General features: G+C 36.8%; 1 protein-coding gene across 1 annotated transcript; it reads left to right on the top strand.

Annotated features, from left to right (window-relative positions):
- Positions 1-255: 255 nt before the first annotated feature.
- On the top strand, positions 256-13440 carry slc37a2 (solute carrier family 37 member 2). The gene is made up of 18 exons (XM_059352452.1): positions 256-756; positions 2250-2331; positions 2962-3052; positions 3725-3803; positions 3891-4026; positions 5770-5846; positions 6858-7024; positions 7965-8002; positions 8089-8241; positions 8718-8808; positions 8926-8988; positions 9505-9590; positions 9890-9938; positions 10211-10284; positions 10838-10916; positions 11599-11696; positions 11810-11874; positions 13139-13440. Exons 1-18 carry the CDS (start codon positions 698-700, stop codon positions 13152-13154), a joined length of 1503 nt encoding a protein of 500 aa, XP_059208435.1. The 5' UTR covers positions 256-697; the 3' UTR covers positions 13155-13440.
- Positions 13441-14636: the final 1196 nt, after the last annotated feature.

Here is a 14636-nt window from a genome sequence, read left to right as displayed (position 1 = left end):
TTTCTTGATTATGATTTTGGTTATTATCAAGAAAACCATGTAAAATGACTCGATATCAGCTCTCAAATTTAACTCCTGAGCTATTTTTGTTATCAATACGAACGTATTTTTTAGATAGAAAAGGGGGCCCAGTAGAAAAATATCCATCGTGCGACCTCTCAGTGTTATGTCGCGGTCCTCGATCAGGGTCCCGACCCTCAAGTTGGACACCACTCACACTCAGCTGTTTCCTGTTTGCAGTGACGTCAGAGGAAGTGCAGTCACGTGGTCGCCGGGAGGATCCGTCTGGAAAATTTTTATGGAATAACAAACTTAGGCTAAAAATAATACTCTTTTTTTTTATTATTATCATTTTTAATCATCAGGGGCGCCCTTTGAACTGTTCCAGCAGATGTAGGCTGGCTCTGCGGACCCGAAGCAGAATATAAACTGAGCCGGGACAGTATGGAGAACTGCTGCATGTTTACGGACTCTATCTCCCATCAGGAAGCTGCACGGCTGCTCCTTTATTCATTCACTTAGCAGCTGTCTATTTTGAACCTTTAGATAACATAAGCTGCTACACATTAAGTGTTTTCTGTCGCTATTGAGCCGTAACTGTCTGATATTGGAGCTCTGAGGACATGCCTGGGATCTGAGGGCTTTTTTTTTTTTTTTTTTTTTTTTTACAAAGTTTGACACAAGTTTTCATCGAACAATGAAGGCGCCCCTGGCCCCCGGTATACGATTTACAACGTCCTTTTCTCGAGATAGTTGGTAAGTTTCCATTATCGTCCTTACTTATTGTTCTCCACGCTACACAAACAGTCTAATGGTATCCCCATTACCGAGATGTGTGTTATCTCCCCTGCTGTAAATGATTGGCTTAGCCGCGTCGATAAACACGCATTCTGTGAATTTGTATTGATGGCTAGTAAATCCAGTGCCCCCTATATAGTTACCTAATTTACTGTATCCCATTGTCTGTTATAAACGTATCACTACAGCTCGTTTTCGTTGGGATGTGTGCGCCTTGTATTACCGGTTTTTGAGGTGTGAATCAAGAGCCACGCCAAACTCCATTAAAAATAAATGGGCATTTCTAGGTTTCCTGCCCTATCGACACTAATTCAACCTTTAACGGATCAATACTGTCTGCTGTCACAGATACACAATTTCAGGAATTTGGGAACAGACAAGTTATTTCAATACGATTTCAGTTTTAATTGTCACCTTACTCTGAAGGAACTATTAATTATTGTTTTCTGATTTTTACAACAATCAATACACTAATGCTCCAGCAGTTTAGTAGCAAAGCTTATAAATAAATTATATAAAACAGTGCTTACTCTATTAACATCTAAATTATACATTCATAATATAAAAGACAGTGTTCACTTTATAATAAATCCCCATTTTTATTTTATTTTTTAAGACATTAACATTGTACCTGTGCTCCTACACATTTACAAACGTGTTATTGATTCAGTAGTAGTATTTCCAGCAGCCTGTTTGTTGCAAAATACTTCTCAGTAATCAGTAGTTCATGTTAATTGAAAGTCTTTCTCACAGTGCCATGTCATGTTTCTAGTCTATGTGATAAAAAGACAAAAACATAATGAAGAACTAAAGGAGGCAGGCATTGTGGAGTCGCTGCACTTTATGGGCCATAAACAGTTATCTACCTGTCTGTTAGAAACACCTGTAAAATGTCAAGCAAACAAGTGCAACAGCCCTGCAATCAAATCTGCGTTTGTGAAGTCTATAATGATGACATCAGAACGACCTTATGAGTGAAGTGTAATGAAAAGTATATTATTCAGCTCTATAATACAGCACATAGTGGTATTTAAACTCAAAAGTGTTCATGACTATAGAACATAAGTAAACGGTTACTTTCCCTACTGGTGACAGATGTTAAAACTTGATGTTTTACTTATATTTTATCGGAGTTTATTAGCATTAGAAATATGTTTCTGCACACGTGTGCCACCTTATACTGCCGATATCAGGTGTTTGGTTAAGGGATAATCATTTTACTAATATTTATTTAGTAAAATTTGTACTGTTGTTCCCTCTCTTCTTGTGTTTGTACATCATTAGACAGCTTTTAACATATGCATATTTATCATTTAGACTATTCAGGGAATGTAACCTCTGTAATGCAAATTAATTTCTTAAGTTTCAATCGTCCTGACCTAAGTGTGCTCTTTTGAACCCAAAGAATAAAATTTCCACCACATCCTTATTCTTTCATCCCTGTTTTGCAGGTATCGGGGTTTCATTCTTTTCCTCACCTTCCTCTTCTACACGGCCTACCATCTGTCACGGAAACCCATCAGCATTGTTAAGGTGACTACAGGGTTTTTTTGCGGGAACTTGAAAAATGCGAGTCAGGGGTCTGATGCTACCTGTAAGATACTCTCTGGAGCTGTTTTAGATGCAATTATGTCCTTCACTCTTAGACATGAGACATAAAACTCCTAAGAAGGGATTATTTTCACCTAGTTCACTTATGGCACTCAGTTCTTTGGACTAGAAAATCCACCTTTCAATGCTTCATACACACAAAGCTAAAATTAAATGTTTTGGACCAGAATATATCTTTCCATATCCAAAGTGATCAATGTTATTTTTCAGACATGCTACAGATAATAGCAAAAAACTCCTCCCACACATTTTCTGCACTTTTGTTTTTAAATGCTCCTAATCTAATATGGAATGCCATTTCATTCAATATGGAATAAATACATCAATAAATATGCTTATAAAGTATGCCAATTTAATAAATGGTATGGTCCTGTAACACCACAGACAGATTATTTGCACTAAAAGTGAGCATGTCTTATCATGAGAGGCAGTGAAATATATAATTTATTCATTGATAGAATTTTTTTTTTACTCATATGTATGCGCTCACAGATTCCTGAAACCCGAGTCGTTTTAACTGATTCCTTCTCTTTGTTTCTGTCTGATACTCAGAGTGAGCTGCACAAAAACTGCTCCACAGTTGTTCGGCCAGCAGACCTCAACATAACCAACAATGAAACTTGGTGTGACTGGGCGCCCTTTGGTAAGTCTTATCATGGATAAACTCATGAGTTTATATATGGTGGACTAGTACTGGAAAAGATATCATCACTTTTTTAATAATCCAAATTTTTTTAGTTTTATTTGAAAGTCGCAGTCTGAATGACAAAATGTATTGATTTATTTCATACTAACTTCACAAACAGTATTACATTACGATTAGTATTTAATTAATGTTGGTATGCACAAATACGCTCTTGAGTCAGCCGTCTGGAAAGGACCTTATCAAAGAAACCTTGAACTGTTGTGTGAGTAACTCCTGAACCAGATAAATCCAAAACAGAGCTCATATTTTACTTTCAGTAATCAGCATTGTTTTCAGGTTTCACTGTTTGGTCACAGATTATGCTTAATACAAGTAGTTGACAATAAAAATGCGATACTCAACATATAAGCACATTATTGATATTAAGTTGTCATGAGATACAACATAAAAAACTTTTAATAAAGGCACAGGTTCTGTTCTCCTATGGCAGTGCTAATTCAAGAGTTCGATTCCCTGGCTCAGTTGTGCATTTTGCAAAAAAAGTTTGTGGGTAGGAAGCTTTTGAGAGTTCTTGATGCTGCACAACTCCTATTAGTTGATAAAAAATATCCAGAACTATAAATAATTACATGGAAAAAGCTAATATTTCCATCTGTGTCATCCCTCTAGACCAGGACAACTATCAGACACTGTTTGGAGTCTTGGATAACTCCTTCCTGGTTGCCTATGCCATCGGCATGTTTATCAGGTTTGTATTTGCTGTTGCCTGCAGATCCTGTTATGTTTTTGATGATTTGTGTGTGTGCGCTTTATTGATGACTTCTTGTGTTCACAGTGGAATATTTGGAGAGCGCGTGTCTCTGCGGTACTACCTGAGTTTTGGCATGTTGATGAGTGGATTGTTCACATGTCTGTTTGGCCTCGGCTTCTACTGGAAAATCCACTCATTAGGGTACTACGCCTTCATCCAGGTAAACGCACAAAATCGCAAAGTTATGCACTTTATGTTGTTTCCTGAATCATTATAAACATAGGGGATGCCCTGACCTTTCCTCTAGTGCCACCATCAGAGCAGAGTTTCTACATGCACACAAGAAATTGCCAAATCTAATGTGAAATTTGCTGAATTCCCTTTAATTTCCATGTATCAATTATCCAGAAACCTACAAATTGCAAAGTTGTCACTTAAATGCACAATATTTAATTTCTGCTGCTCAGGGTCTCAAACAAAACAATAACAAAAGACTTTGGCAACGTTTTAAAGTAGTGTGGCATCGTGGGAGTTGTCTTCACCACCATTGCCATCATTGCAAAGTCTATTTTATTAATTACGACATTCAGAATTAGCACTCAAAATCAGCAGGGTAGAAACAGCTGTCTGCGCAGGTTTGCAGCTCTCTCTTTCTCACGTTTTTGTCGTCATCAACCTGATTGTTCCAGGGGCCATTACAAAAAAAGGTTGAGAACCAGTGCCCTGAACATCCTCTCATCCATTTTGAGATCTGCTGCATACAAACACACTCACATTAGGGAAGAAAGAGGGAAGCACAGATCAGAAAAGCTTTTTTTTGCTGACTCAGATGAGACCAAACATGCAGCATACATACACACTGGTTCCATTGGTCACTTGTTTTGTTTCACTTCAGTCTTTTTTTAAAGTCCCTTTGACCACACACATCACCCTGCACATTTAGATGTTAGTCATGACGAGTTGGTTCACCTCAAAAACAGGTGAAGACACCAGTTTTGCCCACAGGCTGCTTTCCTTTCCTGCAGGATGGAAAGAAACAAAGTATATTGTATTGTATTGTATTCATTCTCGTTTCTGCTAGTTTATACTTCTACTCCACTACATCATAGAGGAAAAGAATGCACTTTTTACTTACAAATTCAAAAACAAATACAAAATAATATCAACTATTAAATTATAATGCATGATCATCCACGATCATCCATGTGATTGCCCTTGCTTTTTCTTTTTTCCTTCCTCAACCTTGGAAATGCTAATTTATTTCAACTTAACCTGCTGCTTGTGCTGTTTAAACAGTGTTAAGTCAGCTGTAACTTGTCCACGTGCAGCTAAATAAATAAGAATATCTACTCCAAAGCTTGTAGCTCATGCATACAATGCTGTTATACAGCTCTGAAGTGTCAGATGAGCTCTGCACCATCACATGACCCTCTCCTGGGGTCAAATTCAACCATTAGAGAACTATAATTAGAAATATTACTCATCCTATACATACAGATCCTACATACAGAAACTTACACTTAGTTTGTAAGGAAAAAATGATCCTCTTTAGCAGAAGATGGATCAAAATGCAAATTCTAAAGCCTGAAAAGGAGAATTTTTTAAGACTTAAGCACCAGCATGAAGCTACCAAGAAGTCACTGATTTATTGTATTGATTCACATCAATTTTAACCCCTTACAGGTGTGATCGCCGTGAGCTCTGTGGGTCAGTACCGACCTCATTTATCATCCTTGAAAATGTAGAGATCCCATGGTGACTTAGTCAGGCTTTTCTCACGCACATATCACATGACTCACAGCTGCATCACATGACTGCAAGAGAGTGTCTGGGCTTATGTATTTTTGGTGTGGGAATGTTAAGACTCACTGGTGTTCTCTTATTCTCCTTATTTAAGTTGAGTTTCCAGCGTTAAGAGGCTTTGATGCACTAAGTTAACAGGTTTGTTTGCTTCATTCTTCAGGTCATGAACGGGATCATGCAGACCACCGGTTGGCCTGCAGTGGTGGCTTGTGTCGGCAACTGGTTTGGAAAGGGGAAGTGAGTACTCGATCTGCACCGGGGTGTAGTCCTGCTGACTGTGCAGCATCAGATGCTTTTTTTGTAGCTGGCCGACTCACACATGCACATTTGTCACGTTTTGACAGCACAGTGAGACCTGAGTTTGATTTACCTCAGACCACAAGCACCAGATCCAGAGCGTAAATCTAGACTGCCCCTCAAACATACACCACCGCTCAGAAATTAATAATCTGCTGCCACAAGAGCTCGATTTGGTCCAGTCAGAAGTCAGAGAGAACTCCATGATATGTTTAAAAACCCTTTAACGCTTTAAGGTTTTAGAAAGTCTTCTTTATAAATCAGGGTTGTTTTGTACACGGAGAACAAAAATGCTGGTAAAAGAAACTGAAAATGTAGCATCAAAATGTGTGCAGATTTATCAGAAACAGGTTCCTGTTTCAGTCTGTAGTGCACAATAATATCTATAACAAGTTGTAATTAACAGGCACCATGTTATTTTAGCAAAGCTATTGTTTAAACTGCACAATAGAAATAGAAGGTTTGTTGATGGGTTAGCACTAATGGAACTACTTCACCCTTAAAGACCTTGACTATTTTTGGAGACACCTGACTCCTGTATTTATTTTGTGATTCTGACCTCGGAAAAATGTGTTTTTTTACTGTGAACTCAAACAGAACTTAATTTTTGTCTAGATCTAACCTTTCCTGAGCAATTTACAGCCATTTATTGTAGTAATAAAAAATAGCTTTTTTCAGAGAAATGTATGATCAAGTGACCATGAACAACAAATGCAAACATTGCAACAATTAGTGGAAACTTCACAAGCTACATACAAATAAAAAGAATACCATAGACAAAAATGCAACAATACATAGTAACGGTATAAATGATGAAACCAAACGACACACAAACATGATATTGATCCTAATTACACTATCAGAAAGAAAGCCAGTAAATGCATCCCCCAAACTGTTAAACCACTCCTTCAACTACTGACTGATGAATTGCTCTTGTGTTTTGATCATCAGGCGCGGGTTCATCATGGGTGTGTGGAACTCCCACACCTCAGTGGGAAACATCTTGGGCTCACTCATCGCAGGAGTCTTTGTGTCCTCAGAGTGGGGAATGTCCTTCATTGTCCCCGGTCTCATCATCGCCTCCACCGGGATCCTGTGCTTCTTCTTCCTGGTTGAGAGTCAGTATCTGTTTATCAATTAAAACTTCACACAAATCTCCTCCAAGGAGGCTTTAGACACACACGCACATTGATCCCTAACCCTAATCCAAAGAATGTATTTGTTTGGAGGGAATGGTCTGTGCTCTGTCTGGGTAAATCACACCAAACCTGACTGTTTCAGCCGTTTTCAGCCCAAAAATGTTTTTTTGTACATAAAATAAGTTTCAGATTTTTCAGAACATCCTCTCCTGTTTATCAGTCAGTGTTGACAAGCTGTTGAGCCTGGTTCCTCCTGTTTCTAAATTTCTAGAGCCAAACAGATATATTGGTTGACAGATATTATTGGTGTATATGCTGTCCGATATGTGCTGTTATGAATGCTGTTTTTACACAATATATAATGCAGAAAATAGTTTGGCATAATTGAGAGAATGTGTTTGCATTTTTTTAAATATGTTTTTTAATAGTCAGCAATTGACTGAAACTGAACAGTAATGATGTTTATTTAGCTATTTATTTTATTCCTATTTATTCTTTATTTTCTCAGTTATCATTTATGGAATTTGCTGACAATGTAATACTGTCTTTGTATTAAGTATAATAATGTTAAATATTATTTAACAAAGTTTTAGCTCTCAGTTTTAGCTCTCTGGGTACATTTGTGGAGTAATGAAAAATCGGTGCACAATTTACATATAAAAGGTCTATTTTCATTCCAGCTCAAAAAATGACTATACCAGCCACCATATCCAGTATCGATGAATTTCATGCCTCTGAAATCAGTATAGGCATCAATCTCAAAAACCCCATATTGGTCGGGCTCTATTAACTCATCCTGCAGGACAGAATTAGGTGTGTGAGACATGTTTATTCTGGAAGCTGGAGGATTAGTCACACTTGTCAAACCTGAATTTTGCTTTCAAGTTCTGAATTGCATCTTTTCCTCTCCCTTGCTCAGAACCTGAAGATGTCAACTGCACTCCTCCTCAGCACCACGTGAGTTAAACCACAAACATCCACCTTTCTATCACGCCGGTAACAAAGACTGAAATGTGCACTCACACGTGTGTTTGTGTTGGCAGAGCGAACAGGAGGACGGCGAGACGGATCCCCTCCTGCAGAACTCGTCCCACGCTGACAGAACGGTGAACGGAGCCATCGTCACCGAGCATTCAGAGATTGTTGAGGTGGAGCACACTGAGGCCATCAGCTTCTGTGGGGCTCTCAGTATACCTGTGAGTGGAAGCAAAATGTTTATAATGTCTTTATTGTTTTCTTTAGTTTGAAAGAGCTTAAAGTGGTGAATATGGGAGAAAAAAGTTGCTTTTTTTTCCCACTTTTTTCTCGTAAATCTGCGACTTTTTTCGCACAGATTGTCCACTTTAAATCTCTTAAATCTGCGACTTTTTTTCTTGTAGATTTGCCTTTGAATCTAGTAAATTTGCAACTTTTTTCTCGAAATATTACCTGAAGTTACCAAATAAAGTTCTTTGCCTGATAAAGGGTTAATTTGAAACAGGTCGTTCTGAATTAATGGCACGGTATTTCATATTATTTTTAGATTCAGAATTGAGCAATTTGAATATATATATATAGACAATTGTGTGTAGGATAATATTTACTTTGGCACCCTCTGGTGGTGTGGAATAAATGTGATCCTGAGATGATGAAAGGTTTTTTTTGGTTTTAATTGTGTTTTTGTTTCTCTCAGGGAGTCGTGGAGTTCTCTCTCTGCCTGCTGTTCGCAAAACTGGTCAGCTACACTTTCCTCTACTGGCTGCCTCTCTACATCTCAAACGTTGGTCAGTATTTATTTACATACATGCTTGATACATTTATTACAGTTTCACATCATTTAAAGTCATTAAAAGTCATTTAATTGTCAAGTTAATTTGTTGATTTCTTATCTTAATTTTCAGCACATTTTGAGGCAAAACAGGCAGGAGACATGTCGACACTGTTCGATGTAGGAGGCATCGTCGGTAAGATTTGACATGACTTGATTCTCTAACATATTTATGCTGAATGAAGGGAAAAAACTAACATAATATATGACAGTCAACTGTCTGCAATATAATTGGTCTTCTTGGGAGCAAATAAAGGCCTTTCTTCTTGAATTCCTAATGCTACTACTGATGTTAGAATTTAAATACCACTAAAATTTGATATTTTCCTTTAAAATCCATCTATCAAAATGTATTTGGTTTCATTCCCTACTTATCACTTACTTAACGGGAAACTGAAACCACATAAATTCAGATAGATGGCTTTCAAGGTAAAATATCAGTTAATTATGATAATGATGTTTTATATAGTGCCATTAACTTTCAACAAAAAGTTGTCTTTCGCTGTTTCAGAAAGGCATTTAGTATCTTAGAGAGATTTAGGAAGATTAAAATCCTGGATTAGCTTTCCCACAGTCTTCAGTTTAGACCTTGTAACTTTCCAGGAGATGTCCTGAAGACAAAAACTGACTTGAACATGTTTTGTGTCTGCAGGAGGCATAATGGCGGGCGTTGTGTCTGACTACACCGGGGGGAGAGCGACAACCTGCTGCGTCATGTTGCTCGCTGCCGGCCCAATGGTGAGTGTCATCGAATAAACCTAATTATTGCCAATGCCAGGTCTGCTTCCAAAGGTTATTCACCAGCAATAACAAGTTTGTCATCTCATGACGAAAAAAAAATAGTATAACAACTGATTTCAAACTAAAACAGAAAAGAAGTTTCGAAGAAGTTTGGTGGTAAGTCTGTAGGTTTTGTTTATGTTTAGTGCTGCAAGATAATAGTTATAATCAGCACAAAATTCTCTGGTTAGTTTTAAGGGGGAAGTTGAAAATGTTGTAAAAATGTCTGTGAAATTATTATTTTGTTCGTCTTTCAGCTTTTCCTCTATAATTCCATTGGACAAAGGAGTATCGGTACGACAGTTGGTAAGTCTCAGAAGGTCTTGCTGTTCTTTTTCCCACTAGAATGAGCCAAAGTTAAAAAAAAAAACCTTGTTTAAATCAAATGTATACATTTGACACATGCCTCCACAGCTCATCAGTCAGGACCTGTCGCTCATTTTTCTTTTTCTCTTGGACCTTTTTCCACTAAATGCAGTGTGGCCTTATGGTTCTTCTGTTTTAAGCATTTCATTTGGGCATGCCAAACAGGCAAGAGAAAAAAAAAGTGGCTTTTTAAAGTTTTTTTCCCCATGTAGGTATGCTGCTGGTGTGTGGAGGCCTGGTGAACGGACCGTACGCCCTCATCACTACTGCTGTATCTGCTGACCTGGTAAGACATGATGCATCATGGGAAACTCTGTTTACTTACTCTGTTTAATATCTTAGCTGTCTGATAGCAAGCCATCAAACAAAAAAAACCAAGTCTGTTGTGAAATAAGCACAGTTTCTATAGATTAAACATCTAACCCACGTTGTCTGCATTTACTTAAGTAATGTACTTTCTGAGGTTTAATTTTGAGATACTTGCAATTTAAATAATTCCACATATGGTTCTTGCATATAATTCAAATATTGTATTTTTTACCCATCTACATTCATTTGACAGCTTTATTTATGTTGCACCTTTGTTTACAAAATAAAATCAACTCATCAATGATTATGTATCATTATAATTAAACTACCAAGCGCTATATGTAACAATTAAATGAGCTCCACCATAATCATCTGTGACATTAAATTGTTCAACAGAGTAATGCATCAATGATTATAATACACTAATATAAAATGTATTATTCCGAAAAGTGCTATCTGCACAATGACTACTTTAACTCTTTTATATTTTGATGCTAATACTTGTGTGTTTTGTGTTTTTGTTGCAAAAGGGAACACATGAAAGTCTGAGAGGAAACTCCAGGGCTCTGTCAACAGTGACAGCAATCATTGACGGGACTGGTTCAATCGGTATGTATAAAGTTACTTTACATCACTCTGTTAAAGCTCCTGTAATCATTATTAGTCATATTAACCCTTTGATGCACAACATGCGTCTAAAGTGACCCGATATGTATGAGTTTTTATGTTCTACATCTTTGCAATAAATTATTTTCATCATTCAGTATTCCAGGTTTTCCTCAATTAGTTTGTTTTTGATCATCAAACATCCAAATTTTATGTTTCCCTTTCTTCATTTTTTTAATAAAATCCCTTTTTGTATCACTACTCTAATGCACAACATGGGGGAAATGACACATATCCATTTTTTAGCTAAGTAGCTTGCTTTCATTTTTGACCCATGTTGTGCATTAGCAGGGGTGTCAATATGTTGTGCATCAAAGGGTTAATAAAGGATCAAATTAACTTGATTACTAGCTCTGTAGTTAATATCGTTCAATGTAATCCTGAACTTCAATTGATAAAAGCGCTGAATTGAAATATATAATTGAAAAGGAAACTGTGAAAATACACCAGTTAAAACAATTATTTATTCATTTTGTTTTGCCATTTTCCTGTCTTACTTTTGCATTTAACCCTTGGCTTTTCAATTAAAACATACAGCAAAACATACAGTTCAACATCCAAAAGGTTTAAACTTTTTTGATGTTATCATGAGAAACAGTCAGTGATGCTGGTGTGTTCTCTGCAGGAGCTGCGGTGGGTCCTCTGTTAGCCGGCGTGATCTCTCCCACTGGCTGGAACAATGTCTTCTACATGCTCATCTCTGCCGACGCCTTGGCCTGCCTGGTCAGAAACACATCTGTTCACTGACCTCTTTAATGTCTTACACTGTAACACAGCAGGAATATTTTAGCAATTTCTGCTCATTCCAGTCCATTAAACACATTGTTTGTTTTCAGTTTTTGTCCAGGCTCGTTTACAAAGAAGCTAAGGGTTGGTGTGGACGTGCCCCCCGAGCCAGAGGGTTAGTATCACCGGCTGTGATGATAAGAACGGCTTCCATTTTCAAAACTTTACCTTTATTTCCTTTCATTTCACAAAATCCCTGTAGATTTGAACACTTAGAGACACACATAGATAAAGTTTTGTCTTCTTTAGGGGGAGATTGCAGGTCTTAAGTAGAAGCTACATATAAGGGGTATAAGTCATCTGAAGGCTATTGTGTGTCAATATTTTCTAGTCATAAAATCTGTAACAATAACATTGTGTTTTGGTTAGGCACCTATTCAGATGTTGAAAGTTTAGAGCATAGAACCTGATGATTGAAGTATATGAAGGTCATAACCATGCTCACTTATCTTCATATGTTTTTGCAACAATCTTTGGGTTTTGCTATATTTGTGATAGATTTCTAAATTCAACAATTTTGACCACTCAAGAATTGATTAAAAAAATAGTCAAAAATACCACATTCAGACATCAAGACCTTGTGGAACACAATACATTTTGGAGAGTGTTGTAATAATTTGGTAATTTGTGTAAATTGCTGAGAACCCCCTTTTTGTCAATGTACCTCGGAAAGATACACATCTTCTGAAGGCTCTAGGTTTTTAGTTTATGGTTTTGTGAGGCTCACAGCAGCTCATTTTATACAGTGAGGTCAAGAAATGCTATAATGCTGCACTTACAAGACTGTTTAGGGACCCCAGTATGCAGAAATATTGAAATGTACAATTTTAATAAAATAAAACATATCTACTGCATGCAAAAATATGCATTGTTTTTGGCTCTCAAAAGGGGAGACTTGTGGGTACCCATAGAACCCATCTTTATTCAGATATATTGAGGTCAGAGGTCAAGGGACTCTATTGAAAATGCCCATATTTCAGTATGTCCACCCACTAAATAATGCCTGACTTATTATTGTTTTTTAGTTCCCTTCCTGATGAAGTTATGATATGGCTAGATTCATACCATTGGATTCCTCTGAATATTAAAAAAATTACATTTGATACAGCCCTAACATACAGACAAGGCCAATATTAGTTTATAGCATTTATATCATTGTTGTTTACATAGTTTGTCCACTAGAGAGCACAGACACATTTGTTTTAACTCAGCTAAGCCAACAGCCTTTTCATCCAACTCTCAGCAAGACAGAGAATGTGTTTCCTCAAATATCAAACTGTTCTTTTAAACAAGGAATACCATAGAGATATTAAACAGGGTTTTTGTTTTTCATTGTATTATAAATGTCTAAAAGTCATTCTCAAATCTCTTTGTTCCAGGTTCAAAGAAATCTGAGACACTCATCCAATCAAACCGGAAACCAAACACAGAAAACAGGGAAACAATGCTCAAACTGACGTCAGCACACAGTGGAACAACTTTCCATCTAGCCTTCATAGAAACCAGTGGAGCCGCCAGTGGAAGATTCAAGGCACTAAACTGACCATTGAAGCCTTGTTGTTATTGTAAAACAGAGAGAAATATGTCTTTTTGAAGACAACGCCTTTTTTTATGACTAATCTACTCATTCTGATTTGTTTGTTTTTAATATTCTTTTATCATTAAATGTGTATATACTGTCCATTTTCTCAATTTCTGTCTCTTTCTTTGTTACTGCGACCTTACAATACTCTCACATACAGATATTCTCCATTTCAGGACAGAAAACTTTGACATCAAAGTCACATCAAAACCTCATTAAATAAAAACTATGTATAGGAAATATTAACTTTACTTCAAGTAATAGTTTTTATTGTGCCGTAAAGATTTTCCCAGTCTGTGTTTGAATGATATATGTTTTTAGATCAATATTACTGATGCATTATGTTGCATTTTACTGCCGCAGATGTTTAAAGTTGTGCTACTGTACATCTAGGTATCTCGTAAGATTTCAAATGCTTGACTCTACATGACTTGTAACAGCACTTTTTACACTTTATTATTGCTAATTTTAGGTTAAGTAACACCAATGCTCAAGTGACAAAAATCCTCAAAAAAAAACTCCATCACCATAACACAGAAGAATCCAGAAATGTTGGATATTCACTCTCTGAAAGGGGGAATTACACTGTCTGCAAAGTTTTACATCCAAAGTTCAACTTGACTGATCTTTGACCTCTGAATACACAGATAAAACAGGATTTAACAGAAATTATATTTTACTCTTTGCCCAATTTATAAAAAAGAAACCAATGACACACATGGCCACCCTCTGTTTAATAAAAATAAATAAGCATCCCTGGAGTTAAGAGGTAAAGACAAATGAAACCCCAAAATTTTATTTTAATTTTTAACTCAGAGGGTCATACAGCACTGTTTCCACTTTCTTTTAGCATTGTTGAACATTAAAAAAAAAAAAAAAAAGGACTCTACATTCTTGTGGTTGGTTAACTGACCTGAGAGTTATGTTCTACTGCAAAATGTTTCTCTAGAATAATGGCTACAAAGAAAACACAAAACTATTTTTATAAGGGTCACTAAACAACCAAACAAACAAGAGAAGTCAGACCTTGACTTGAGCTCGAAAAGACTATTTTTCTGAGTCTGTATTAATCAGAACAACAAGCTACAGCAGGAAATAAGAGACAACGTAAACAGAAGCAACAGGAGCTGGCTCGGACCTGCAGAGGTCAACATTATCTCCATCTCCTTTCATCTAAATTTATTTATTTTTTTAAATTATTGCAAACATAAAAACACCAAACCAACCATGAACAGATCCAACAGTCAAGTTATGTCTGTGTAAAGCCTGATTCCTCTGTGCCACAAAGCTCAACT

Source organism: Centropristis striata, chromosome 15 (genome assembly GCF_030273125.1).
Source record: "Centropristis striata isolate RG_2023a ecotype Rhode Island chromosome 15, C.striata_1.0, whole genome shotgun sequence".
Taxonomy (NCBI): domain Eukaryota; kingdom Metazoa; phylum Chordata; class Actinopteri; order Perciformes; family Serranidae; genus Centropristis; species Centropristis striata.
The sequence above is the reverse complement of the archived record's forward strand: the minus strand, read 5'-3'. Positions and strand labels throughout refer to the sequence as shown.

Excerpts from the sequence above, each read along its gene's own strand:
- slc37a2 (XM_059352452.1), top strand. The coding sequence starts at position 698 with ATGAAGGCGCCCCTGGCCCCCGGTATACGATTTACAACGTCCTTTTCT. Across the intron at positions 4,027-5,769 it reads GGTACTACGCCTTCATCCAG|GTCATGAACGGGATCATGCA; the intron begins GTAAACGCACAA and ends TTCATTCTTCAG. Across the intron at positions 11,697-11,809 it reads CCGACGCCTTGGCCTGCCTG|TTTTTGTCCAGGCTCGTTTA; the intron begins GTCAGAAACACA and ends GTTTGTTTTCAG.